Source organism: Pseudozyma hubeiensis (assembly GCF_000403515.1).
Source record: "Pseudozyma hubeiensis SY62 DNA, scaffold: PHS33, whole genome shotgun sequence".
Taxonomy (NCBI): Eukaryota; Fungi; Basidiomycota; class Ustilaginomycetes; order Ustilaginales; family Ustilaginaceae; genus Pseudozyma; species Pseudozyma hubeiensis.
Window position 1 is genome coordinate 229258 of NW_012133815.1, and position 25648 is coordinate 254905.

The 25648-nt window shown below is 57.0% G+C and overlaps 9 protein-coding genes and 1 non-coding gene across 10 annotated transcripts; 5 read left to right on the forward strand and 5 right to left on the reverse strand.

The window, feature by feature from the left end:
• Positions 1-124: 124 nt before the first annotated feature.
• Positions 125-239, forward strand: PHSY_007532. Its single transcript, XR_001099831.1, has one exon. It is a non-coding gene; the product is annotated as a 5S ribosomal RNA (ribosomal RNA).
• Positions 240-1505: 1266 nt separating this feature from the next.
• PHSY_003343 (hypothetical protein) lies at positions 1506-5873 on the forward strand (the record flags this gene model as incomplete). Its single annotated transcript, XM_012333964.1, has 2 exons — positions 1506-2672; positions 4641-5873. 2 exons carry the CDS (start codon positions 1506-1508, stop codon positions 5871-5873), a joined length of 2400 nt encoding a protein of 799 aa, XP_012189354.1.
• Positions 5874-8893: 3020 nt separating this feature from the next.
• Positions 8894-9796, reverse strand: PHSY_003344 (hypothetical protein; the record flags this gene model as incomplete). The annotated part of the gene is made up of 1 exon (XM_012333965.1): positions 8894-9796. The coding sequence occupies one exon, from the start codon at positions 9794-9796 to the stop codon at positions 8894-8896; it is 903 nt and encodes a 300-aa protein (XP_012189355.1).
• A 533-nt stretch (positions 9797-10329) lies between these two features.
• On the reverse strand, positions 10330-12480 carry PHSY_003345 (potential Ku DNA binding protein subunit; the record flags this gene model as incomplete). Its single annotated transcript, XM_012333966.1, has 1 exon — positions 10330-12480. The coding sequence occupies one exon, from the start codon at positions 12478-12480 to the stop codon at positions 10330-10332; it is 2151 nt and encodes a 716-aa protein (XP_012189356.1).
• A 659-nt stretch (positions 12481-13139) lies between these two features.
• On the forward strand, positions 13140-14174 carry PHSY_003346 (hypothetical protein; the record flags this gene model as incomplete). Its single annotated transcript, XM_012333967.1, has 1 exon — positions 13140-14174. The coding sequence occupies one exon, from the start codon at positions 13140-13142 to the stop codon at positions 14172-14174; it is 1035 nt and encodes a 344-aa protein (XP_012189357.1).
• A 167-nt stretch (positions 14175-14341) lies between these two features.
• PHSY_003347 (hypothetical protein) lies at positions 14342-15925 on the reverse strand (the record flags this gene model as incomplete). Its single annotated transcript, XM_012333968.1, has 1 exon — positions 14342-15925. The coding sequence occupies one exon, from the start codon at positions 15923-15925 to the stop codon at positions 14342-14344; it is 1584 nt and encodes a 527-aa protein (XP_012189358.1).
• A 664-nt stretch (positions 15926-16589) lies between these two features.
• On the reverse strand, positions 16590-20228 carry PHSY_003348 (hypothetical protein; the record flags this gene model as incomplete). Its single annotated transcript, XM_012333969.1, has 1 exon — positions 16590-20228. One exon carries the CDS (start codon positions 20226-20228, stop codon positions 16590-16592), a length of 3639 nt encoding a protein of 1212 aa, XP_012189359.1.
• A 592-nt stretch (positions 20229-20820) lies between these two features.
• PHSY_003349 (hypothetical protein) lies at positions 20821-22331 on the forward strand (the record flags this gene model as incomplete). The annotated part of the gene is made up of 3 exons (XM_012333970.1): positions 20821-20927; positions 21341-21535; positions 22139-22331. The coding sequence occupies 3 exons, from the start codon at positions 20821-20823 to the stop codon at positions 22329-22331; spliced, it is 495 nt and encodes a 164-aa protein (XP_012189360.1).
• A 166-nt stretch (positions 22332-22497) lies between these two features.
• Positions 22498-23175, reverse strand: PHSY_003350 (hypothetical protein; the record flags this gene model as incomplete). Its single annotated transcript, XM_012333971.1, has 1 exon — positions 22498-23175. The coding sequence occupies one exon, from the start codon at positions 23173-23175 to the stop codon at positions 22498-22500; it is 678 nt and encodes a 225-aa protein (XP_012189361.1).
• A 1051-nt stretch (positions 23176-24226) lies between these two features.
• PHSY_003351 (hypothetical protein) lies at positions 24227-25630 on the forward strand (the record flags this gene model as incomplete). Its single annotated transcript, XM_012333972.1, has 1 exon — positions 24227-25630. The coding sequence occupies one exon, from the start codon at positions 24227-24229 to the stop codon at positions 25628-25630; it is 1404 nt and encodes a 467-aa protein (XP_012189362.1).
• Between the last annotated feature and the right edge of the window lie 18 nt (positions 25631-25648).

Sequence of the window (25648 nt, forward strand, 5' to 3'; positions counted from 1 at the left end):
GCATGTAACGGCGGTGTGTCACGGATTGCACTGGTGTGAGGATCACTCGCGCTATTGCCTGTATCCTCATCATGGATGATAGGTTTGCTGTATATATATTGTACTGTTCCTTTAGTGAGCATCTGCGGCCACAGGAAGTTGAAAACACCGCATCCCGTCCGATCTGCGAAGTTAAGCAACTTACCGCCTAGTCAGTACTGCGGTGGGGGACCACGCGGGAATCCTAGGTGCTGCAGTTCTTTTTGTTTTTGTTTCGTTGTCGTCGTGTGTTAGACTGTGCGGGACAGATAGCGAGCTCGAGTGGAAAGCTGCTGAAAGAACGATCAAGCGAGGTTGTCACTCTGCGCTGCGCAGGCCGGGCTCGACGGGAGCTGAACTGGACCGGCATGTCCGCTCGTCTGCACAATTGCACTCGGCTAAAGGCAGCGTTGGCTATCACAGGATCAGTCAAGTGTCGGATCTCTACCCGAAAAACTGGTCCCTATCAATGCATCGCATTCACGCAGCCATGGGCGAGTGTCGTTTTGAGCTTAATGTACAGTACATTGTGCAACTGTACAGTACAGTGGAGGGTCACGGATGTGCAGTAGACTGATAGTCACAATCGCTACGCCCGAGCTTGAATAGGACGAGTGTGTGTGGCTCGCTGCCGCAAATCTCTCTTTGTTGGTTGTGAAATCACGCACATCCGCACGTTTTTGGACGCATGGGGAGCGGCGTAGGCGGCGGAAAAAAAAGTCCAATTGCCGAGTGTCAATCAAGGGCCGGCCCATCCATGATTGCGAAAATTGCCGACCGGTCCTGTGCCGCGCCAGCAGCCAAAAAACAAACAAACAGGCTCCACAGCTGAGATCTAGGCTGATGCTGACACGCTGCAAGCTTTCAACACTTGCATTTCGGTCGCGACTCCGCTTTTCGATTGCACCGATAGCGGTCCGTCTTTGGAGCATCCGGTCCTGGTTGCTGCACCCCTCTCGAACCTCCTCCGCACCCCTTGCGCAGCCATCATCATCCCTCCTTCAACACAGATCCCTTGTTAGCCATCATCTCGACACCTCACTAGCATCGCAACATCTCCATCTCGAAGCATTGTGCGCGACAGGATTCAGACGTTCCCCAAGACAAGCCTGCGATCTGCCTCTGTCGACAGCCGCAACCCAATCGGACGACAACCAGCTACAATAAATCAAACACAATCGATCGATTCAGCATCGCATCCTCCCTTGACAGCCTCGCAGCACTTTGCTCTTGCCAATCCAAAGCTTCTTCGCGTTCAGTCTTTGGCCTAGTCACACCCGGACCTGATACGATCCTCAATCCGCGTCTTGCCATACGCTTCAAACCTAGCGCCATAGCACCTTCCGACATGGGTTTGTTGTGAGCATCATCTCGTTGATTTACGTCAACCACCAGTGCTTGTGACCAACACGGCCTCTCATAGCCCCGGGATCGCCTCTTACAAAACGTTCACAGACACGCACCCACTCCTCAGCTACCCGCCAGCCATGTCGTTCGACGCAGGATCGACGTTTCAGGAGCAAATGGCGGGGCCTTCCCGGCCTCGTTTTACAGGTTGGCTCGCCATGGCTCCCGAGGTCGATCCACCTCGTCCTGCTCCTGCGACGACCACCACAGACGCTACCCGTCCAGCGCCACTAGCACAAGCACACAGCTCCTCTGAAAGCGCAGGCTCCGAAAAGCCGGTCGCTTCCACACACGGCTTTGGCTACCTCGGCCAGCAAGTCAAGCTGCCGCAGCGCAAGAAGCGCCGCGCAACTTTCCAAGTAGGCTCCCCCGGTCTGTCCGAAGATGAAGCCGGAAGCTCCTCGAGCCATCACTCGTCGCGCGCCAGCTCGGACGACCCCGAATTCGACGTTCGCGCCTCGTTCGCACCCATGCCAGCTTACGGCAAGAACAGGCCGTCGGCACAGCTTTCCACATACCGAGGCGTCGGCGATCAGAACCGTTCAGCGTACGCCATGCAATCAGACACGGCTACCATCCGGGGCGGCGCAGCCGACCCAGCCGACAGCAGCAGCGACGATGATACCGATGGACTGTCGTTCGGCGGTCGCCGCTGGAAGGGCAAGACGGTTCACGCAGTCGAGCAAGAGCTGGAAGCGCTGCGGGATGAAAGGCTCATGAGTCATGCCCCCGACGCTGCCTACCTTGCGTCGCGCCTCGAAGGCGTCCGACGCAACCTCGAGATCGAGGAACGCACGCCCAACTACGTGCCCTACGACGAAGACATGCTCACAGACGACGACGAGGCTTCCCTGGCTCCGCACGCATCGGAGGTGGTCAGGCAACTATACCCATTCCAGCATGCCAGTGCGTCTGCCGATGTTGCGTCCGCCATGCCGCACCGTCCTGTCTCGAACGCTTCGTCGGTCAGCCTCGTCGAAGGCGAAACACCGCATGATCTCGACTTTGGGCTTCAATTCGACCCGGCCGCCTCCTACTCGGCCCGCTCGGACGACGTCAAGGTGCTCGATCCCGACCAGGTTTCGATGCCTGCTGTCTCGCAACCACTGGCACCGACGAGCGCCAAGACGATCGACCCGGCCGCCAGAGCTGCGGCCTTGGACGCACGTATCGAAGTGCGCACGCTTCGACGCGGCGATCTGGAACAAGTTCGCGACCTTCACTCCTTTCACGGCGATTCAGACAGAGTAAGTAATCACCTGGCGGCGCTCGCGCTATCATCCTGCGCATATTCTTCACCAGTCGAAACGACAACCATTCAGGGCAGCCCTCGTGCCGTGACATTGGCTCACCCACAGAGGCGCGACAGCACCACGGCAGACGCACTTGCGATCACGGCGTACAATTGCTGCGATTCCACAGCCTTGCCGTCGTCGTGCTGCTGTTCGCCTGTGCTGCCTGCACGCCGACCGCTGTTCGGCGGCTATGTCAGCGCATTGACCTGAGCAGCCAAGCCAGCTGCCCCCTGGCATCAGTCTTCCGGCATCATGATTCCATTAGCACAGACGTGGCCATGCATCTTTCTCGCAAACGCTTTCCTTCATGCATGAAAAGCACAGCAAATTATGAAAACTCTTTTCGCATCAGAAGTGTCATCAAGAGAAGAAATGAAAGGGGGCCAAAAGGGGCAAGCGCAAAAAAGTCCTTATCGGTGGGAAGATCTGCCGGCAGGGAAGATCTCCGAGCAGCGCCGTTGTGCAGCCATGATGTTGCAGCAAACGGCGGGCGAGGTGTCGAGACAATGGCTGGGAGGGACAAGCCTTCGTGCTGTTCAGCACGGCATCACCGGCGTTTTTCGCTTGGCAGATGCGCCCAGCATGGAAGTGGGTTGCCCATCGACAAGGTTAATCTTGCCGAAGCGCACGCTCCTCGCTTTGCGTTGTCGATGCATAGGCGGGAAATAAAAGGCAAGGGTTGACTAGCATTCGCTTTCGGCCCTGCATGACATGACACACCTCGCTAAAGCCGAAGCCGAAGGAGAAGGTGCCCATCTGTCCCCCTTTGTCAACTTTTTTTCTCTCTCTCTCTCACACTTTGGGTTGCATGTTGCTCAAGCTCAGTCGTTTCGATGGGCAAAGGCAGCGAATTTGGCTCTCGACCAGCACCTAGCTCTGCTGCATTGTCGGCGACTACACGCTTCTGGGCAGCAAGAAATGGACGGTGTCGAGGTCGAATCAGTGGGAAAAGCGAAAGTCAAACGCCGAACAGGAAGGCAACAGCGGTCAACTTTGTCTGGTCCTGTCTCTGCTCTCTCTGCAGAAATCTGCTGCATGGGTTGTGCTCGTCAATCACCAGGTTGGCCCTCTGCAAACCAGTGACAGCGCATACGTTGGACTCAGCCTTTGCACATTGATCTGGGCTGGGCCCTCGCTGCATCCTCGTTGGAATCTCGGCAGGAACTTTTTTTTCAGACGGCGTCCAGCCACGCGTCTTATCAGCATCAGATCTTTTCTCACTGCGCAGTTGAGCAGGTCCACGTTTTTCGACTTGTTTTCCCCAAGTCGCCGCGTATTTTTTCTGCTGCGCTTCAGCTTCCAACGGGACTTACGTCCGAGGTCGCTCTCTGCTTTGGCGATACGCTTGCGGGATCGGTCAACTTTCGTAGTCCGGCAATCTCTTCGGCGGAAAGGTTGGAGCTCGACGTGTGATGATCAGGTCCTAAACCTGATGGATCGGTCAGATTCCCCGCAAAACCGGGAAAGAGGAAAAAAACAAGGCTTCGGCAATCTCTTGGACAGATTGCCGGTCGCCATCCTCAGCATCATCGCATTCTTTCTCCGCTACGCAAGTCTGTGCCTAGCACCGGCGTTCCTGCTCGGTCCATGTCAGAAGATGCCTTCCCCACATTCATGTCCCCGCACCAGACGCGACGAGGCGAGTAGGCTTCCAGACCCGGGCCTGGGCGCGAGATTGCCGCGTGCCTATCCTGTCGTCATGTTGACGCGGGCAATTGTGATCTAGATAGTTCCGGTGCTTCAGTCTTGACGTGCTCATTGGTCTTGACGATGTGCCCTACGGAGACCCCTTATCAACAATCGATCATATCACGCTTTCCTGACTTGTGAATCGGGAATCTTATCCTCGGTCAAGCAGCAGCAGGAAGCAGATTGCTGATCGTTCTACCCTCTTACTCTCTTGATTCTGCTCGGTAACAGTCGCCCGATCACGGTGAGACGTACGCTTCAACGGCCTCGTTCCTGCTGCGTCTTTTGGTCGACGATCGACACGTCTGTCTCGTCGCTGTTGCCAAACCTATCCCTGAGCCGGCTACGCCGCTACCAGATCTGTCTGGCACTCGTAAGCTTGATGCTCCCATCACACCTGGTGTCGCGGCCGCCGGCGGATCGTCCGGCGTCGCCTCACCTGCCGTTGGTACACCGATCGAAGGCTTGAAGTCGTTGCATCTCGCAACCGCCGCTGCAACGGAGCAAGACGGCGACGACGGCAATTCCTCGTCAGGTGAAGCCGGCAGCAGCCTCTCTTCGTCCCCGCAAGCCACGTCTTCCGTCTTCTCCACTGCCACGGAACAAGCTGCTGAACAACTCTCGCACTCGACGCTCGCACCCATCGCACCTCACACCCGCATGATCAGTCCGCGCGACGCTCACGGTAGGATCAACAACACCCCTGCCACCTCAGTGTTCTCCGACATTTTCGCCGAACGTGGTCTGCCCACCCACAAGTTCACACTCGACGATCTTCCCGGGCCTACCGAGCCGACGGATGTCGTCAAACGGGTCCTGTCGATTCCACCTGCACGATCTCGGGAGGTGGAGACGGAGACGATCCTGGGAGTGGTTTCTGCGCAACTGAGTGTTGTTAGTGCTGCAAGTGAGGATTCGCTCTTCTCTTCTGTGAAAGAGGAGGCGAGTAGCATCGTAGAGGTGCATCTGTTGACGCTTGCTACAGCGCCGGAGGAGAGAGGACAAGGGTTGGGAGCAAAGCTGCTCTCTAGCCTGCATGCGGAGTGCATGGTGAAAGCCAGATTCATGGCGTTGAAATCACGTTCCCGCGGCAGAACCGGTCCACTGCCCGTGGTTCAACCGATCACTCCCACATTCACGGACGAATCGCCGCTCGCAACTCCTGCCAACGAATCCTTCCTGCAAAACCTTCAACCCGGTCCAAGCCTCGTCTCCCTGCGTGACGCTACGCCGGCGAAAGGCACCTTTTTGGTCCGAACGCATCTCGAGGTGCATCCTTCCAACATCCACGCTCTCTCGCTCTACAGAGCCCACGGTTTCAGCGCCCCGCACGACGACGCCAAGGCCATCAAGAGAGGCTTCTACAGGGGTGACGTAAGGATCGCTGCGAGGGAGAGGACCAAGAGAGGTGGAACCGACGCTTGGGTGCTGGAGAGGTGGGATGGGTTATTGTCCGACAGGTAGATGACCCCGAGCTCGGGTGAGGGATGAACTCATGGATGGAGGAAGAATCGGCGGAAAAGAGCGCTACAGAGGGATTAGGATGGCTTTCTAATATAACTTATAGATGATTCGATGGACAATGCTTTTCGGCGCTTTAATTCAACCGTGACCTTGACCTTGAAACGTTCTGGAGCAGACCTAACTTTGTGTCTGTATCGCTGGTTCGCTGCTGTGTCTGCGATTGAGCGAGTTTGGTGCTTCATGCCTCGAACCGAGCACGAAACACCATCACGCCACACAGCTGTCGCTTGCCGTCGCACAGTATCAGACCGCGGTCCTTCTGCCACTGCCCACGAACGCACTTCACTTGCCATGCCCCTGGCGTTTGAGCCGTGCACCCATCCGCCACCACACCTCAACGGGGTAAGAACCTTGGATCGTCACAAACACTCCCCCCCTCTCACGCACCATCGGACCTCCTCACACGCAACACACTCCCACATCATCGTCTCTCTGTCTCAGAACCCGCAAAGCCGTCATCGCCATCCTCTCTACGTCAACCCTACCCCTCTTCAATCTCTCACACATCACTCTGCGTCTGCGCGTCAACGCGATTTTGAGAAAGTGATTCGATTTTTTTGATAGCCACGTATGAACCATCAGAACGTATGTGTGTGTGTGTGTGCTTGAAACCATCGCCCTGCAATTCGGTTTGCTGGGACGATGATCAAGGTTTTGTTGATGTACAAAGCCCTCTCTCTCGAAAGGGCGCAAAGTTGTCGATGAGGTGGGAAAAAAATGCGGAAAAAAGCTCGAGGGGGAACATCTGACTGCGGGAGATTTAGATGTTGAGCTTGGTTCGGCGCCAGTGACGACGCTTAGCGTTGTACTGGATCTTGTTGTCGGCCTTCATGCGGAACCAGTTAGGAATGGGTCTGCAGGATTTGAAGAGGGACGAGGAGAGAGGAACGAGTCAGTATGAGTTGTTACGATTTGAGACGAATTTGCAGGTGAGAGTGACAGCAGTAAGCAGCCGTGGTAGCGAAGAATTGGCAGTAGTGTCGAAAGGAGAGATTGCGGTTGACAGGTCCGAGGGTGGCAGGATGGATCGGTAGTGACTGAAGAAAGGCAGGTTGGGGGAACCAGGAACTCTGCTGGGGGTTCTCGAAGCTTTGTTGGCGATTCGAACGACATTGGCAGTGACGACAGATTGGAAGCAAAGCGAAAGTTGGGCATTGGATGCTGTCTGTATCTGAGCCGCCGCGAGGTCGAACTAAACTTGCGATCGAGGCGATGCTGGGTCAATCTACGCAGTGCGGCGGCGAACAAAGGACGATCGGAACGCCTACCAGCGCGGAACATACGTGTAACGGACGGCCAGCTAACGACGTCAGCATCCGACCACCAGGATGCAGAAGACAACGGCGACAAGCACGCAGCTAACGAAGCGTTGCCTTGCAGGTCATGGCAGGCGGCCGCTGTACGCTGATCGTCAGGAAAATGCGTCCAGAGAGAGCCGACAGAAATCGTTCTGTCATGGCGGACATTCGTGCTCCTGCATTGGCCGCTCCGATGCCGCTGTTGTTCGCTGCACACTGCTGACTTGACTGCTATCGAAAACGACAAGGTGGGTAGAGGTTTGCTGGAGACAGGCTGCGAAGGATGCGGAGACGACAAGAAGCACGAGTGCGAGCAGTCTCTGGCCACAACCTTGTCAGACTGCCGGAATGTCGTTAGGCATCTGATGAATATGGTGCCGCGAGAGGCGAATGCTGACCGCGACGCAATGTGTGCTGTGTCGAAGTGAGGTCTCCGCAAAGTCGTCCGCGGATGTGTTGAAGCGAGACATCTTTGTTGGATGATGGGATGCCTGGCTGATAGCTGAAATGTCTGCGAGCAGGACGTTGTCTGCATCGATGCTCTACGTGCGGATTTTATGAGTCGTGTTGGCGGAGGTGATTGATGCAGAGAATGCTGATGGTTGCAACGTCTTGATTCTGATATGCTGATTGTCCGATGCTGCACTACCATATCCTTCCTCGCAAATGCATCCGCCAAACCCAACACCAGCTTGACGTCGTCATGAGCCGCTCACTCTTTCCACCGCTATCGTTATCCACGGTCATCGAGATCCACCGTCACGACATCTCTCACTACCATCCCTCATCGACACTTTTTGTCGAGAACCACATCTCTACTACTGCTGTCTTTTTTCTCCTGCATTGTCGTTGCTGTGAATACATACCGGTTCTGCTTCTGCGCCTTGGCGAGCTTGACCTTGGTACGGAAAGTCTTCTGGGACGGCATCTTGAAGGTGATCTTATGGGTGTTGATGGTGAGAAGATGGAGGTCAAGCAAAGGTGCGAATCCACAACGGCTCTGGGTGAGTCGTTGCGCCTTCGTGGGCTAAGCTGCGACTTTTCTGTTGCGTCGCTGAGCGAGCTGTGAATTTTGCGGTTGCTCAGCCACTATCTGGCTCTGAAGTTCACGATCTGAGGCGCAAGTTGTACGACCTCACATTCGGAGAGAATTTTTCTCGGGTGCGGGCTCAGTCAGGTGTGGCTGTTGCGAATGCGCCTCACCGCAAAAGGCTGACGGCTGGGGCGAAAGCAATTTTCGGAGACTGAGCTACCAGACGGACAACCGACCGAGTCACGTGTAATACTATAATTTTCTTTAATTTTCGTCATTAGGCTGTGAGATCTCTTCCGCTTTCGAGATTTTATTTGCGGAGTTTCTGATTTTGAGCTTGTGAGAAACGGGCCACCTAACACTCATCGTCCGGAAAGCTGGCTCGGTAACTTGTCTTTCCCCGTCTGCCGTGCAAGCACGATGAATCAAGCGCATGCTGTGCAGAGACGGCTGCATCTTTGATCTGTATTCGCAGACTCTTCCAGACGTTCTGCTTCTGATTCGTCTCTCAAAGCTCTCTTGCGGTACTGCTCAACCTCTCACACAGACAGTGATCACGACCGCGATGATAACGAGCGAGTCAATTGAGCATACCGATTCACAACTAAATAGCAAGCCTCATCCTATCCTTACAGCCTAGATCCGCTAACAATGGAGCTCAAGCTCTTGGGATCCAAACTGCTCGTCGGGTACGGCAGCATCGGTCCCTGAACATGCCAAGCTCCTCCGTCCACTACCATCTGCGTTCCTGTGACGAAGCTCGCCGCCTCACTGAACAGATACACGCCCGCTGCGGCGATGTCGCTCTTCTTACCCATCCTCTGCATCGGCACGCCTTCGGCGATCGCCTCACCCACGCCCTTGGGAGCCAGCCTATCCATACCCTCCGTATCTCCAATAGGTCCTGGGGCAATTACATTGCTCCTTACACCCAACGGACCCATCTCCACGGCCAGGACGCGGCTGAGAGCGTCCACTCCTGCCTTCGCTGCACTCGCAGGTCCCTGGTACGGAAGACCAAAGTAGTGCAGAGTGGCACTGATGAAGATGTAGCTGCCCTTGTTCTTCGTCACTTCTTCGAGAGTAGATTTCACCGTGTTGTACGATCCGATCAGGTCGATGTCGATGACGGTCTTGAAGCCCTTTTCGTTGTTCTGCTCTGTGCTGGCGAGCCAGTTTGCGGCGGATCCGGCGATGACAAAGTCAATGCGTCCGAACTTTTCGATCGTCTTGCGTGCGGCTTCCCGAAGCTGCTCCGGGTCGCGAACGTCGGCTGGACAGGGAAGACACTGTTGACCCGTGGCAGAGGAGAGTTCTTCGGACGCTCGGGCGAGACGATCCGCTTTGCGTCCTAGGATGGACGCGTTGGCACCGAATGACATGATGGTCTTGGTCATCTCGTAGCAGATGCCCGAACCGCCGCCGGTGCAGAAGAGGACTTTGCCTTTGAAGATGTCTGGACGGAAGACCTTGGATGGATCCGCCGGTGGGAGCACCACCGCCGGTCGAGATGTGTCTTCCTCTTTACCCATATTTGTTGCAGTTGTACAGGCTTATGTGGCTGATCAAGTGCTTTTGACTGCGACACACGTTTCTTGTGGCTGAAAATGAAGGAGAGCAGGACGAGATGATGGTGAGAGACAAAAGAATGGGCAGCAGAGATGCCAAGATCGATGGCATGTGCGCAGCTTCAACGTGAAAAAGTTGGACACAGGCTCCATCCGGAATCGGCAAGCGTTCTTGCCGACTTCACAAAAATTACGCGAGCCACACATGCCCTTCCCCACACACCTCTGCCGTCCTCTCTGCGCGCGTGTGCTTGTCAGCCAGCTGTCACATTTGCTCTGGCGCATCTGTCACAGCATCCGAGCATTCGGTCCCTGCACCGCGCTCGTCACCACCAAATATCACCGTGGAAAACCTCGGCCGCGCTTTACCACAGTCACCGTCCTGTACTTGCTCACCTGCTCAGTTGCTCTAGCACAAACCACACCAGTGGGGTCTCTCCTTTCACACACGCAAATACAATATCGTTTCGTACTAGGTTTAGATAAATCGCGACCCCTCACCCCTTCCTCTGCTTGCGGATATGCTCATCGATCCTCACCAAGAGCTCCGTCTTCTTCCCCTTCTTGTCCAACCTGTAGAAGTCGCACACCGACTTCAATTCTGCCACCGTATACGCGCTCAGCTTTCCCCTCTCCCACAGATCCAGGATCTCGCTGTCATCCTCGAACGTCGTCTCCCTCACCTTGGTGCTCGTCTTGGCCTGCTTGTTGCTGTTGATCGAGGCGTTCATGCTCAGCCTGGGATCTTCGTTGATCGCTTCGTGCCAGTCCTGGATGAGGTGAGCTGTACGCTTCTTGATCGTGCTGTACTGAGGGACGGTGAGGTCGGTTGGCGAGGTGGGCACGGGTTCTTGAAAAGCGGTGGCCATGAGGACAGCGTAGTGGTGGTTGAGAGCCGGGTTGGGATAGTGATCCGGGTTGAACGGTTGCTTCTTTTGATAGCGCTCGATGAACGCGATTGCCTTATCGACCTGCTCATCCTTGGCATCCTCGGTGCGGAGGAGGTTGGCAGGTACGTCTCGTACATCGTCTGCGTACGGCAACGTGATGAGGTGTATCCCAGGCGCGACGATCTGCTGGCCATCCGCACTCACCTCCTCCTCCTGCGGAACGATCGCCACAAAGACGGGCACCACATTCTGCCTCGGCATGAACAGCCCCAATCCGACCTTGCCCTTGCTGAGCATCGAGTTGAGCAAAGCCGTGAATGTCTTCCGGCTGCCCTTCCACTCAATATCTGACGGGTAGATAAAGTAGGCGTGCTTGACGTTCCACTCAAACCGAAGCAGGTCATCCCTGTCGCGAAACCCGATCAGCTTGAGGCATGGCAACATGCCGAACGTTTTGATGCTTTTCAGTTCCTGAGGAGTAAACGTGACTTGTCCTCGCAAGGTCGATGATGGACCGAATTGAAAAGCCGGGATGACCTGTTCCTTAGACAGTGGCTTTCCAGAGTTGGCGTCGATGTAGTGCTGGTGCGTCACGACCTCTTTGAGCTCGCCGCAGTCGTCATCTACGATCACTTTGACGGGGTTACCTTTGGTGGTTCTCGAGACGAGACTGTACCCCTTGATGCCAATCTGCCACTTGCGCCCGCGCGTACGTGCCTGCGGCAGCCTCTCTTCCGCCTCCTCTGCTGCTGATCCGTTCGACTCTGGTGTTGGATCGAGGGCGGCGAGCTCGAACCTGATGTTGAACACGACGCGTTTGGGCGTCTCGCGCGTAGCGATGTCGTTTTCGAGCTCCTGAAATCGTACACTTGAATCCCACAGCGTTCGCTTGATTTCCTGACCCCTCAACTGCTCGGCCGCTGTCTTGCCGAACCCTCGCGGCAGTCGTCGAGGGTAGGCATCGTCCTCGTCCTCGTCCTCATCACGGTCGTCGTCGTAGTGCGCAAAGACGTCGGCGTAAAACTTGTTGATCTCGAATCCGCGCGTCATCTGGCTCGAAGAAGACTGCGATGCTGCGGTGGCATTGTTGGGGTTGATGAAAAACGGTTCGATTCGAACGCCGATCTTGCGGAATTCGTTCATTTTGTCGAGACACGCCCTCCTCGCCTTTGTCGCTTTGCGATCGATGCTCATCGGATGCGGATCATCGTTATCCGTGATCCAGAACACTCTCTTGCTCCCCGCGTTGGCAGCTGCTACCATGGCCACACCAGCGTTGGCAAGCGCCCAGTCGATGCGCATCTGCTTCTCTGCAGGCGGCAGGACCGTCTGCAAGTGCTTGGGATCGTGCTCAGCTTCGTGCAACAGCGCTTTGAGGTTGTATGTGTCGGGTACGTTGACTTGTCGCAGCGACTGGAGTTCGTAGCTGCCCTTGTAGTACTCTCCCGGCTTGGCGGAGCGGAAGAGCGTGTCGGCGCAGTTGAAGATGAGCACGCCGACGTGGTCGTGAGGCGACGAGATGAGCTTCTTCTGCATGAGTGAGGCCGCAGCCTTCAGGGCGGAGTAGAGGGGCGAAGTGTTGGTTGCGGGGTCGACGCGATGCATGGATGGACCAGCGTCGATGCAGAAGAGGACCATGTCCTTCTGGAAGGTAGCATCGAGATCGAGCTGCTCGAGCTCGTCATCGTCGTCATCGTCATCGTCCGAGTTGAAGGCGCGCGCCGCCTCACGCTTGTTGACAAAGTACGCCTTGGGCATGGTGGCATCGACGAGCCTGTGCTGAGGGAGCAGCTGGATGGAAGGGAAGAAGGTTGAATGCGCAGTCGTGAGTCAATTCAGGGTTCAACTGCAGCCTCGGCCACTCTCTCTACTGCTGCCTCTCGCGTTGAGTGGAGGGATCAACCGTGTAGGGCGCGTGCGTCCCTGCAGCCTGAGAAATTTGGTGTTGGTCTGGAGAGAATGTTACATCTTCTATTACATAGCTTCAAAATGTAATTTCATCGCCCACGTCGATCCTGGACCGACAGCGAAGGACTCGGCAAGGGAACCGGACCGGAGATGCTGAGGGCAGCCTCCATCGGTCAATTTGTCGACGTTGTACAAAGCAGCGGTTGCTGAGCGGTTGCTCACTATCTCCTTCTACCGCCGAGGGTATTGATCCTCGTGGTCATGGACTCTTCGTAATGCCGAACGCAACAGCAGCTTCCTCTTGTGGATCCGACCGTCCAATGTTGTAGTCGGAAGCAGCGAGCCACCGTTTGAATATTGCCGCCGTGTGATGCTTGTGGTCACAGATTGGGCGCCGCTTTGACCCTTCTTTGCACCCCTCACTTTGTCCTGACCTAGTTCCACCACCGTCACCACCACAACAGTCCCATCCACTCCTCCCTGGAAACATATCCGCAACGCTCAACACAATGTCCGTCGCATCCAAAGCCGTCAACGCAAGCACGGGCTTCCAACTGCTCCGCAACCCTACCAACCCTTCACCCGAAGAAGTGGCCTCCGCTCTCAAACTTGTCCGATCCGGCGGCATCACCCACCCTCAAACAGCCGTTCCCAATCGCAGCCTTACCATCCCTTCCCACACCACGTCTCGATCCATCAAGGTCGACATCTACAATCCCGCTTCCTTGCCTGACACGACACCGCGACCGGTCATTCTCAACTGGCACGGCAGCGGATTCGTGGTCGACCGATTCGGTGCCGACGCCGACGTCAACCGATGGCTCGTCGACGAGCTCAAGACCGCGACTGTCGTCGATGCCGATTACGTCAAGGCGCCGGAACATCCGTTTCCGGAAGGGATCCACGATGCTGTGTCGGCGGTCAAGTGGGTCATCGCCCAACCATGGTTCGATGGTCAGTTGGTGGTCAAGGGTCATTCTGCCGGAGCGAACTTTGCTCTTTGCCTCTCCTCGCGCTCCATTGCTCTTTCGCTGGGACTGACGGAGGAAGAGTACTCGCACATCAAGGCTTGCGTAACGCTCTACCCTCCGACCGATTCATCCATCCCTCTCTCGGAAAAGCCGACCAACGAAGAGGGCGAGCTGCCGGGCATTCCGATGTCTCCCCTGTCCGCGCAGATCATGCACTTCTTCTTCGGAGCCTACCTCGGATGGGATGAAGCGACTCAACTGCAGATGGGGAAAGATCCAAGGGTCAGCCCTGCAAAGGCAAGCACGGAGAGCTTCGAGGTGCCTTGCTACATCATCGCTTGCGAACACGATCCGCTCGGGCCCGAGGCCAAGGCGTTTGCCCACAGGCTGATGCAAGCTGACAAGAAGCACAAGTTCTACTGGGCGCAAGGTGTCGGTCACAGCTACGAGACGAGGATCCCGGATGTAAGGGACGAGAAAGTGTTGGAGAGCGCGGGTGGGAAGAGCAAGGTGGAGAGCTTCGCGGGGATGCTCGAGTTCATCAGGGAGAACGTTAAGGGTGTGCAGGAGTGAGTTTCTGGAAAGAGATGATAATGGAGACTTGCAGGTAGAGACACAGATCGATGCTGATAGAGGCGAATAAAAAGCTGCAATTGTTCAATGCTATCCCTGTGCGAATCGTCTATACATGTCCGTGGGACGTATCCTCCTGGTATCGCCCTCAGAACTCGGTTTAGCTTCTACTGTGGTTTGGGGGCCACAGGCGGCCAATCGGGACTACCGCTCAGGCGCCAGATCCCATACTCGATATCTCCCTTCACTCCGACTTTCACCAAATCCTTCCCCTTGCCGCTGCCCGGGGCCACCCCTCCGCCGGGTCCCCCCTTCGGCACGATCCCCGCACCGGACTCATCCCACGCACCAGCATTCTCCTCCCTCGGCCAAGTGTCCTTCTTCAACACCCCCGCATACCCCCTCAACGCCGCTCTCAGATAACAATTCGTCGCAGCCTCCGTCAGATACCTGTGCCTCAGACTCTCCACCGCGTTCTCCGCGATCCTCTGCGGTGGGTTCAATTCCAACACTCCATCTGCGGTGGTGTAGTTTCGCGGGAGATCCTTGTCGCTCGAAATGTGCGCGCTTGCCTGCAACTGCTTGGTTGTCTCTTCCAACCCCGCGAACAGGGGTCCTTTTAGCTCCACCATGTTCTGCTGTCTGCTCTTCGGATCAGAGTTGAGCGCAGGGTGAAAGTGTTGCGTCCATTCCATCGGGTGTGCCACCGTGACACTTCGACAAGACCAAAGGAACTTGCCGCGACCAGAATAGCTGTTCCCTTCGGTCTGCACGAGGTACTTGTACCTGCAATGCTCGTGCATCGGGATGATCGGATGGAACTGTTCACCGACGTCATGGAAGGAAGTTTGTTGCACATCTGCCCATGTATCTGCGCCAGAGACGCGGGAAGGATCGGTGCGCGAGAGCAGATCGACTCGTGGCGCGTAGCCGTTGGCGAGACCACGCCAGAGGATGCGATCCGATTTCACGGACCACGGTACGAGCGTGTCCTGAAGCGAGGCGAGGTGGGTGAATTCGGAGAACGATGCGATGCCTGCTTCGGGCCATCCGACGAATCCAAAGTCGGGCAGCAACCAGGTCCCTGTTGAAGCGGGTTCGGAGACGCGTTTGGACAGCACCCAGATGGCGGAGCTCGTGGATGAGGCGTCCTTGTCCGCTTCCGACAGCACGAGCTCCACACCAGTGTTATAAGGATCGTTCTGTGAGAAGGTCGAAGAAGGATCTGTGGTGATCGCTGTATGCAGCAGATGGAGGAGGGCAGAGATTCGAGATTCTCCCCCTTCGCGAACCTGACGCAGGAACAGCTGTCCATCTCGGATGACGACACGCGCCATCCCCCAGTTGCCCGCAGAGGTCCGAGTGGCTTCGTCGAGATCGTGGTACGAGATGCCTCCTTTGGCCTTCCATGCGTCGACGTTCTGCTGGATCTGCGGGAAGAGCAGCGGGAACTCGGCTCGGCACGTCGCCTCGTTCATGGTGCGATCTCGACGACGTTCCGCAGACAGACCTTTGCTGAACGAACCGCCGACGTGGGAGGACGGTGAAGGGTAGGGACCTGCGATGGAGAGAAACAGACAGATGAGGACAAATGCGGTTGATCCGACTACACCTGCTCGGGCGAAGTGCTGGACGAGTCCGGAATTGTTTTGCGCCGATCTGCTGTTGGATGTGGTGCGGCTCGAAGATGATGCAGAGACATCCTCGGCTGCCTCGCTAGGCACCGAGGTGTAGCGAGAGTTTGAAGTCATCGCTGTAGCACGATTTCACCTCTCGTAGGTGGTTTCGATGTCTGTATCGCTGGTCGTTGTCAAAGGTATCGCATCCGGCCTGTTCCGCCGTTTCGCTGGATTGCGAGCGCACGAATTCCAAATACACCGGATCAGCAGATCGATCCTCGACGTATCGATGAGTTCAGAGGTGCGAAGCAATACTTGTGCTGGCCGTTGATGGTGGTCGACGCACGTACAGACACGAAGCCCGGTCTCGTGGGTGCACCAGAATGAACTCTTGTACGACTCTCGCTTATCACGAGCTTTCCAACCCTCGCAGTGTGCTGCCGACTTTATGTTTGCTGTCAACCAAACAAGTTTCAAAAAAAGGTCCGAGTGGAGCCTGAGTGGGGGCCCATGCGTTATTTCTTGAGCCTGATGCTTATTCCACGACGGCCAAACAGAAAATCCGCGTCTTCCCCCACCGGCCATTTCAGAGGGACGATCCACCGCGACTTCAGATCTTGCCCACACCACCGAAACACATTCCACTCAGCTCTACGTCGACTCGTCCTGCCTGCAGAAAGACGGCCGATCGTTCACATCACGAACAACGCCAGCCAGCACGACCAAGAAGCTCGGAACGAAATGTCTGTGAAATTATAATGATTAGAGCAGGCCTGTATGCAGCCAAGTTCCGCAATCACCTCTTGGCCGGAGCACTCGTACTCCTTGCCCCCTTCACCGTCCTCCTCACCGACGCCCTTCCTCTCGCATCCGCAGGCTGGCTCAAAAACTGCTTTTCACGAACCAGCTTGCTCGCCGTCCTGCTCAACTTCCTCATCTCTCCATCCTTGAGCTTGACGCTGAACGCGCAGTTCAACACGTTCTCCACCGTCAAGTTGTGCGCAGGCGGATGCAGAAGCAGCTGCAGCATCTCGCCCGCCGTCGGGCAAGCTTGCTGATCCATCAGCTGCTCCCGAAGGATCCGTACGATCGCCAGCGCGACGCGAAGCATCCACGTCGGTCCTTCGTAGAAGAACACGTCCCAGACCCGAAGCAGCGTCGTCCAGGGTAGCACGCGTGTGAAGAGCGGCAGGAACCAGTTGGGCGTGAACATGATCGACTGCAAACCCGCCTGATCGAATCGAGCGTGCAGTTCCGGATCCATGGTCTTGAGCAGGTTGTCGAACACGACGCTGTCGACGTGCAGCTGCTTCATCCCTGCAGAGTAGTACTCTTCCATCTGCGGGTTTCGAAGCACCGCACACAGCAGCCAGAACGCGTCCTCGGCTGGCATCTGGATGAGCGAAAACGCAGCCAGCAGACCCATGCCCTGCGTGTAGCCGAGCATGGGGTTGAAGTGGACGTACGACTTGAGGATGCCTTCCAGGTCGGCTCGGCCAGTCGCATTTTCGCCCATGAACAGACGGTGGTCGGGCAAGGTGCGGTGAAGATCCTTTTCGATCGTGTCGTACGCCTCCTCCTTGCCGCGTTTGCCTTTGGGACCGTTCGAGGTCTTGCAGAGCTGTTCGAAAAGTCCAGGTCGACGACGCACCGAAGCGTTTGCCAGGAAGAGCCACACCTCGCGTCGCACCGAAGCGGGAACGCCCGTGCGCACCAGCTTCTTGACCTTCCTGCTCTTGAGCGCAGCCGACACGTCGTTCTCGGCGAGCACCGCGAGCCACTTTTCGCGCAGCTCCGGGTCGTCGCTCGGCGGCATCGAGGGCACAACGCCAGGTGCGACGACAAAGCCCATTGCATCGAATCGTTGGCCCATGCCGCCAGGGCTCGTCACAGAGCCAGGCGAAGCCGGGAAGCCGAACATGCCGTTGGGGTGCGATCCACCACTGCCCGGCGTCGTGGGCGCTGACGATGGCAGCGCACCCATGGGCATACCAAGCGGACTGCGTGCTTGCGGGCTGCGAGGACCTGTCGAGTACGCGCCGGCGCTGGCAGCGCTTCCACGTCGCGGACCATCCATGACAGGAGATGGTGCGCTGAGCTGGCTCATCGGACTGGCACTCCTCGGTGCTGCCATGGGAGCAAGAGCGTGAAGCCCACTGCCGCCATGAAGGCCGGGAGTAGGATTCGATGGATTCTTCCGCAGCAGACCCGAGCCTTGGCCAGAGTGCACCCTCTCGCGCTCCGACAATCGGTCCGACGATGCCCGCACGGGACCAAGGCCGGGCGATGTGGACGGACCGGTGCGCGAGCGAGAAGAACCGGCCGAGGTGCGGAAGTTGGGTCGAGCTGTGCCAGCCGAGCCAGGTCCGTTGGGCTGCCCAGGCGATGGCAACGGCGCTGCCGTTTTTGCGTGCGCATCCTCGTGCAATGCAAGGTTCTCGACCTTGTTCTGCATCCCCACCGACAAGGACCTGCGACGTTGACGCGCCTCTGCAAAGCCAGGTCGATGCATCGCGCCAGAATCCTGGCTGTTGTTGGCGCCAGCGGATACCGGCGGCGACGAGCCGGAGCCAGAGGCGGTCGACGTGGGCGTCGATCCGGTGTGGATGCGAGGCAGCGTGTTCGGCTGCATGCGAGTTGGGACTGCGGTGGTCTGCGATGGACGTCGGAGCGGATCGAACGCGCCTGGTCCACGGTGCGCAGCATTTGGAGCCAGAGCGGCGCCTGCAGCATCCAGAGGCGAAACAACTGCGGCCGCCGTGGCGACAGGTGGTGTCTCGACTTGACGGCGCAGACTGGACGCCACATTGACTGGCCCACGCACACCAGCGGGTCCTGCATACCTCGGGTCGGGAGCCGCACTGGGACGTCGTCCGGACGGTGAGCGCAACGCCAGCGGGATGGACGCGTCATTGGCCGCGGGCACATTGAGCTGGCCCGGTCGGCGTGGATAGCCGTTCGCAGTCATACCTGCAGCGCTCTGCTGTGACGATTGTGCTTGCTGTTGCGATGTCCTCGATGCGTCGTCCCCGGACAGCGGCTGCTGTGTACGAAGATGCTGGCCGCGCTGCTGCGGCGACGGCGGCAGCTGCAGCCTTTCGTCGGTGGCGCTCGACGAACGCTGGCCAGGTACGTTGAGCGACTCGCTGGACCTGGAAGCGGCGAGCTTGGCGAGCGAAGACTTGCTGCCGTACTGGCGAAAGTCAAAGTTGGGGAATGCAACCGAATCGCGCCCGTAAACGTCGTAGATGGAGAAGGTGTAGTCTCTGCGGCGACCACCTGCGCCGTTCTCGTCGTCTGAGTCGTCGTTGGTCGAAGTGGTGCTGTTGGACGACGTGCACGATGTGCGCGATGCCAGGTCGGCGACGGTGCTGTTGGCCGTGACGGTTGTGTCGGCCGAGGTGTTGCCCGAACGAGAGTTGGAGCGAGAGCTGGACGTGGTGGTGAAGGAAGGGAGCGCGGCTTTCGACTCGGCATGCACGGGCGACTCGCTTGATGAGATGGGCGATGGCGGGAGGTGGTGGATGGTGGGAAGTGTGTGGGGTGCTTGCGCGTGGGCTGCGTAGTCCTGCGAAAAAGCGGATGAAGTTCGGACGGGCGCGGCGGGTCGAGCGAGCGAGTCATTGCGTGTAGGAGGAGCGGTGGGCTTGCGAGGACTCGAGGACGATGCCAGGCTGCTTTCTCGACTGTGTCTGGCCCAAGGAAGGAGCGACGTCGAGTCGTCGGAGTCTTCATCATTTTCCGGTGCGAGCCTACGCGGATTGGACTGCTTACGAAGGTGGCCTTCATCTGAGAGTGGCGGTGTGGTGAGACCGAATCTGCCTTGCTTGATGGCGGGCGCAGCTGCTGATGACGACGACGATGCTGCAGCAATCGAAGAAGATGAAGCAGAAGGTTTGTTCGATGGCATGGTCGGCAGAGGCATGGCCTGTGGACGACGATCGACGGGCGACAAGATGACAGAGTCCTCCTCGCCGTCGGAATCGACGGATGTGAATGGAATGCCGGCTGGAACCTGGGAAAGATGCATCTTGGCGGCCTCACTCTTGGACATGGGACGCATGCTCGAGTCGCGAATGCCGCCTGCGCCGCTGCGTCGCATCAGGACGGGCTTTTTGAGTCGTGCGTGGAACTGAACGTGGGCACCCTTGAAGCGGCCTACGACGCCCTCGCAGTAGCCGAGGAACCAAGCGTCCGAGTCCGGGAGCAGGTCGCTCTTCCTCTTGTTGAGCGATGCGCTCGTGCTGCTGGTAGGACGAGGAACGCCGTCGAGCGCTTCGTCATCGAGTCTGCGAAGGACGATGATTTTCTCGCCGGCCATGAACATGAGATCCTCTGGCTCGGTGGCGGGATTGTCGATGAGGGCGGTGCATGAGCCGATGCCCCCCTTTTGGAGGGCGAAGCGCGTCCATGCGTTGAGTGTGTGTGCGTCCATTGTTGCAGAACCGATGGAGCACCAGGGTGTGGGGGGGTTGAGGCGCGAACCAGGCGCTTGCAGATGAAGTCCGGATGAAGCGAGATGCCAAGGCCGGAGGTGTGATTACGTCGAGTTAGGGAGTGAGGAGGTAGGACCGTTTACGGGTGGATCATGCGATGGAGTGTGTCGATCCAGGTTTTGTTTATCTATCTTCGGGCGAGGAAAGCTCTCCGCTGAACGGAGAATCGCGAGCTGGTCGTGATGCAAATTCGGGGCCCAGATCGAATGATGTTGGGAGTCGCACGGATCCAGCCGGTGCAAATTCGAGAGACGGGGAAGATCAGCTCCAAGAATTGACTACTCGAAGCGGTACATAAGCTAGTGGCTGAAATCGACAGGCAGAAGCCAACGAAGATAAAGGCGTTGCGGGGTGACTCTTTCTGTTTCCGTTGCAGCAGAAGGAGCGATAGACTGAAGTCGAGATGCCAAGCAGGTTTCTGGCAAAGAAGAGAAAGCAACTTATGATGCGATGCGCGTTTCAGAATCAAAGAGAGGCAGTCGATGCTGCGGAAGAGCAGATGTAGCAGATTGTTGCGAGAAAAGAGCGTAGATGTGGCTCCGACGACGAAGCCGAGAGGGTGGTTATTGGCAGGTGACGAGATTGCAGCGTCGAGTGCAAGAAGATGGTAGCGACAAGGAAAAGAAGGGAGCAGCAGGGTATGCTGATGGTGATGGGAAGGTGGTGTCGATGTCGACGTTGATGGTGTGGACGACGTTGAGCATGGCAGCCCGAGAGAGGGAGAGAGGCACTACAGCTCAGGCAGGAAACGGCAAGACAATAACGAAGCGCTTCACGACAGCAAAAGGCGGAAAGCAAGCGGCACCACTGCAACGAGTCGGACCAGCCGAACACGCGAACCACAACTGCAATTGCACACGGCAGCCGAATTTTGGTATTTTCGTTTCTCCTTTTCTCCTTTTTGGTTTTTTATTTTGGCGTCGGGACAGCCTACAGAACTCGGAAGGCGACTGACAACAAGGTATTCTCCCCGAACCTTCCAGCTCGTTTCGAAGGCAAAGACTCAGCAGTGCACTGCACTACAATGACTTGTACACGCTCACCTTGGCAGGAAACGGAACGGAGGGACCGAACCTCATGCTGCGACGCGCAGTAGTAGCATCGGAAGACGCCTTGGACTGCAGATCGGTACACCAGAGCGGGATTCACGAGAGCAAAATCCACAGGCCAGCGGGCGGCAGTCGGCGACACTGCACCACCGCATCACCTTCCGACAAGCACGCTCACGCACACACGCAGTACGCAAGTACGCCCGCACGCAATCGCACCCGAACGCTCAACACAGTGACGCTAATTCCTTCACATGCCAGAGCAGCTGTTGTGTAGATGCACGCTACGATGTCGTCTCACCTTCCTCCTCTCTGCACACTACCTGCCAAGACGACGATGTCTTGTACGGTGTTGTCTCGTGGAATTGCAGACGCCGCCAGGACGGAACAGCTGTATGGACAACAGGGGAGAGGGGATACTGTATGTAGGTCAATGTAGACAGGGGTTTCACCATCTGCGCCTGGTCGTGCCGGTGTTGCCGCCGTGTGCCAGCTAAGCAGAGGAAGCGCAAGGACAGCTAGCTGCGTGCCGCGCGTCTGCGTGTTCTACTGCGTGCCTCCAATTTGGCCTCTGATCTAGTGCCTCAACTTTCTTGTTCTTGTTTTTGTTTTTTGTTTTTTGTAAAGTGTTGGTGTCACTTCGGCGAACTGTCAAAAGCGCGCTCGGCGACGATCAAATCTTCTTCTGGCTTTGGCGCCCTTCCCGACTTCATGCCGCTAACTGCTGCATGGTAGCGGGAGGCCGGCCCTCTAATCAATCGGTTGCACTATCTGCGCATTCCTCCAATATGTCTTTGCAGACATCGACCTGATCGTCGCAACGATGATGCCAGGCTGTGCAGCGTACGACTCGTGAGCGTCCGCACGGTCGACCCCAATGGACCCTGTCGGAGATCCAACAACAGAGACCATCGCAATGCCGTGTCCCTTTTGGCAGCTTATACGCCTCCTGCACTCCGGACGTGTGTGGTTGCTTGCAACGAGCTTCGGTAATACTAGCAACGATGGAATGAAAGCACGCGATCGCTGGGCGCAAGCCGAGTCACGCCGGGCGCATGTGTGTTCGATGGTGCAGCGGGTGCAAAGCGAGAGTGCAGGTTGAATTCCTCACGTCCCAAATTGATTCGTTCTTGACTTCGGCGCAAAGCTTGCTTTAAGCTTAGCTTCCCAACGGAAGGTCCGAGTCTGAAGCTTGCACATGCGCGATTTCAACCGCCGCTCCCGTCGCAACGCGCCACCTCGACGTGGCCATGGTTCGCAGGCGAGGTGAGCCTCGGTTGTTCTTGATCGACATCCAAGCCGTCGGCGAGTTACGTCGGAGCCAAACAATAAGAAAGGCTTGGCACCGGATTTCTCGCGACTGTATACCGCTGACATTGTAGGTGTGCTTTCGTAAACACGCCCATTGCTTCCGATCCAAAGAGCAAGGCATTTCGGGATCGATCGCCATACAATATCGCCGCGACGCTAGCGTGTTGTCGATAGTCTCTAGCGAAGGACGCTTGGGCTGCAGACGTGGACTGTCGTGATGGACCGCGTGGCGCGAGCGGTGTTTTTTTTTTTGCGTCTCAGCTCCAACAGCGGCATGAGCAAATTCGGCATCTTGCTTTGAGCACTCGAGACGGGGGCAAACCAGCAAGCTCACGCAGAGCTGGCAAAGGACCACGCGTTGCGATGCAGCACTTTGTAGCCCGGCGATTGCATTGTCTGCAGACAATTTTGGCGCCAGCAAAATTCGGCAGGTGCAGCTTGTCACCACAGCCAAAGACGCGTCTGTCTTTGGTCGCGCCGTGTCACTTCTGACTTCGCTGCACTCGCTTCGGGACTGGAAGTGCATCGACAAGGCGACTGCACGCGCGCCCCGGCATGCCGGTCTTGGTCACTGTAACATGCCCGTGCTAGCCACCGGGCCACTTCGGCCATCTATCCTTGCCTGCTGTCGTGTCGAATCGAGAAGATTATCCACCTTGCCTTTCCCGAATGTGTCACACATGGTCGACGGTACCATCCAGGTCCTTGCTCGCATGCCTTCCCGACCGGCGGACATTCGAGCTGCGCTGTCGTCTTCAGTCCCGCGACTGTACAGCACGCATCAGTCACCACTCGGATCCGACGCCTCTTTCCTTACGCAAATATTCGCAACTAGAGCCAATCACGAAAGAATGTGTATGAGAGGCGAGCAGTACACACTGGCGCCAAGCTTTTCTTTTTGGCAACCGAACCCTGTCAAATTTCTCTGACGAACTTTTCCTTTCTTCTTTTCATCGGCTCGTCTGTGTTTGTCCCGCAAGCAGTGGTACGGAACTCTGACCACTGAACGCCGCATGCACGTGCGATTGGCCTAGCACGCACGTCCGTGTCACATGCAACGCAGGTGGATCTGTGAAAACTCGCGAGCGGCCTTCTGAACTTGCCTTTGCATGGGTGCGAGGTGCACCGTCGATCATTCAGGGTCCGAGTCGTTGCCTCGTGAGCATCGCCGGTGGTGGCCTATTCTCACATCGACGTTTACAGGCCGAGATGTTGAGCTATGCCACATCAGCTGAAATAGTGATAGCGATAGATGAGGCGATCCTGTGCGGCGTCGAGCGAAGAGGGTGGTGGTCTATACATGCTGTGTGACAGGGGTACAGACTGCGTTGACAGACTTTGAAGGACGGGCTTGATTTAGACAAGCAAAAAAAAGACGTGCGAAAAAGAGGGCCCAGAAATCACCGAATCCAATCGCCGATCTGTCGAGTGAAGATGGTCCGAGATCGGTCGAATCTCGCCGGCTGCTCCACATTCTCACTTTTGGTGCTCAGTCCATCTGTCGAACCCGCAAGATCGTCTTCTCACCATCTTCGACCATCCTCAAGCAACCCCGTCGACTCATCACCCACGTCAAGATGGCAGCGGTCAACTCAGAGCCTAGCTCTGCCTCCGCTCGGCCACCTTACGCATCCTCCTCGATGCGACCTGTCGAGCTCCTCTCAAACCCACTCCTACCACCGCCCTTCGGCCCCTCGTCATCCTACGCCCAAACCTCCCAAGGCCGCAACTGGCGCTTCTCCCACTCCAAACTCTCCTCTATCCGCTCCGCCATCAATGCATCCGCACGCGATCGCCTCTCGACACTCTGGGCGGAGGAATCCTCCTCCACCTCTCCCTCAACCATCCCCTTCCTCTCCGTCTCGGACGAGCTTTCCCTCATAACCTACTACCTCGTCAAAGTGTCCCAGATCGTCCACGCCCTCAGACTACCCGAACTCGTCGAGGCCACAGCCACGACCTTTGTCAAACGCTTCTACCTTCGTAACACAGTCATGGACTTCCACCCCAAGAACATCGTCATCACGTGCATCTTTCTCGCCTCCAAAGCCGAGAACTATCCGTTGAATCTCTCGGACTTTGCGAGGAAGCTGGCTGGGAGACAGGCGAACGAGAATAGAGCGTTGGTGGAGGAGAACAGAAAGGTGGTGCTCGAGTTGGAGTTTCTGGTCTCGCAGAGTTTGAATTTCGAGTACGGCGTTACGGGGGCGCATAGGAGCATGTACGGATTGCTATTGGATATACAGGCGATGGAAAAGGTCAAGGTGGGGAGGGAAGAAGTGCACATGCTAGCAGCGGAAGCGCATGGAAAGCTGGGAAAGTCTAGGCTGACCGATGCAGAGTTCGTGTACACCCCCTCGCAGATCGCACTCGCGTGCGTGAGGATGGTCGAACCGAAGGGGAAGGAGGTCGTAACCAGCTGGTTGGACTGGAAAGAGGAGCTGGCCAGAAACGCCGGGCTAGAAGCGAAGAAGAGGAGGGTCCAAGTGAGGGAGCAGGAAACAGCGAGAGCGGCAAAAGCGAAGATCGCCCTAGCGAGGAGGTTGAAGGGCAAAGCAGGTGCCAAAATTGCCGAAGACCAGGTGGCCGCTGCAGCGAGCATTCCATCGGGAGAGGTCGAATTCGAAGACGAGTTGCTGGAGACTCAACCGCTGGGTATGAGCAGGCACGAACTCGAGGCGGTACTGGATGAGATACAGAAGATGATCGAGGAGACGGAGAACGGTGGGTATACAGGGAAGGGGAAAGGTGCGGACGATCTGGAGAGGATCAAGGCGATCGATGCGAGGCAGAAGCAGTGTATGAATCCGGAGAATGTGCCCGGCACGAAGCTGTTCAGGAAGAGAAGGGCGGAGGACGACGGTGAGGAGGAAGAGGCGGAGGGGAGGAGTGGCAAGAGGGCGAGAGGGGCGGATTCGGATGACGATGCGGACGTCCCCGAGGCTGATGGCTTGAGAGCCAAGCCAGATCCTCAAGTGTAGTGTCGTGCCACAGCGTGC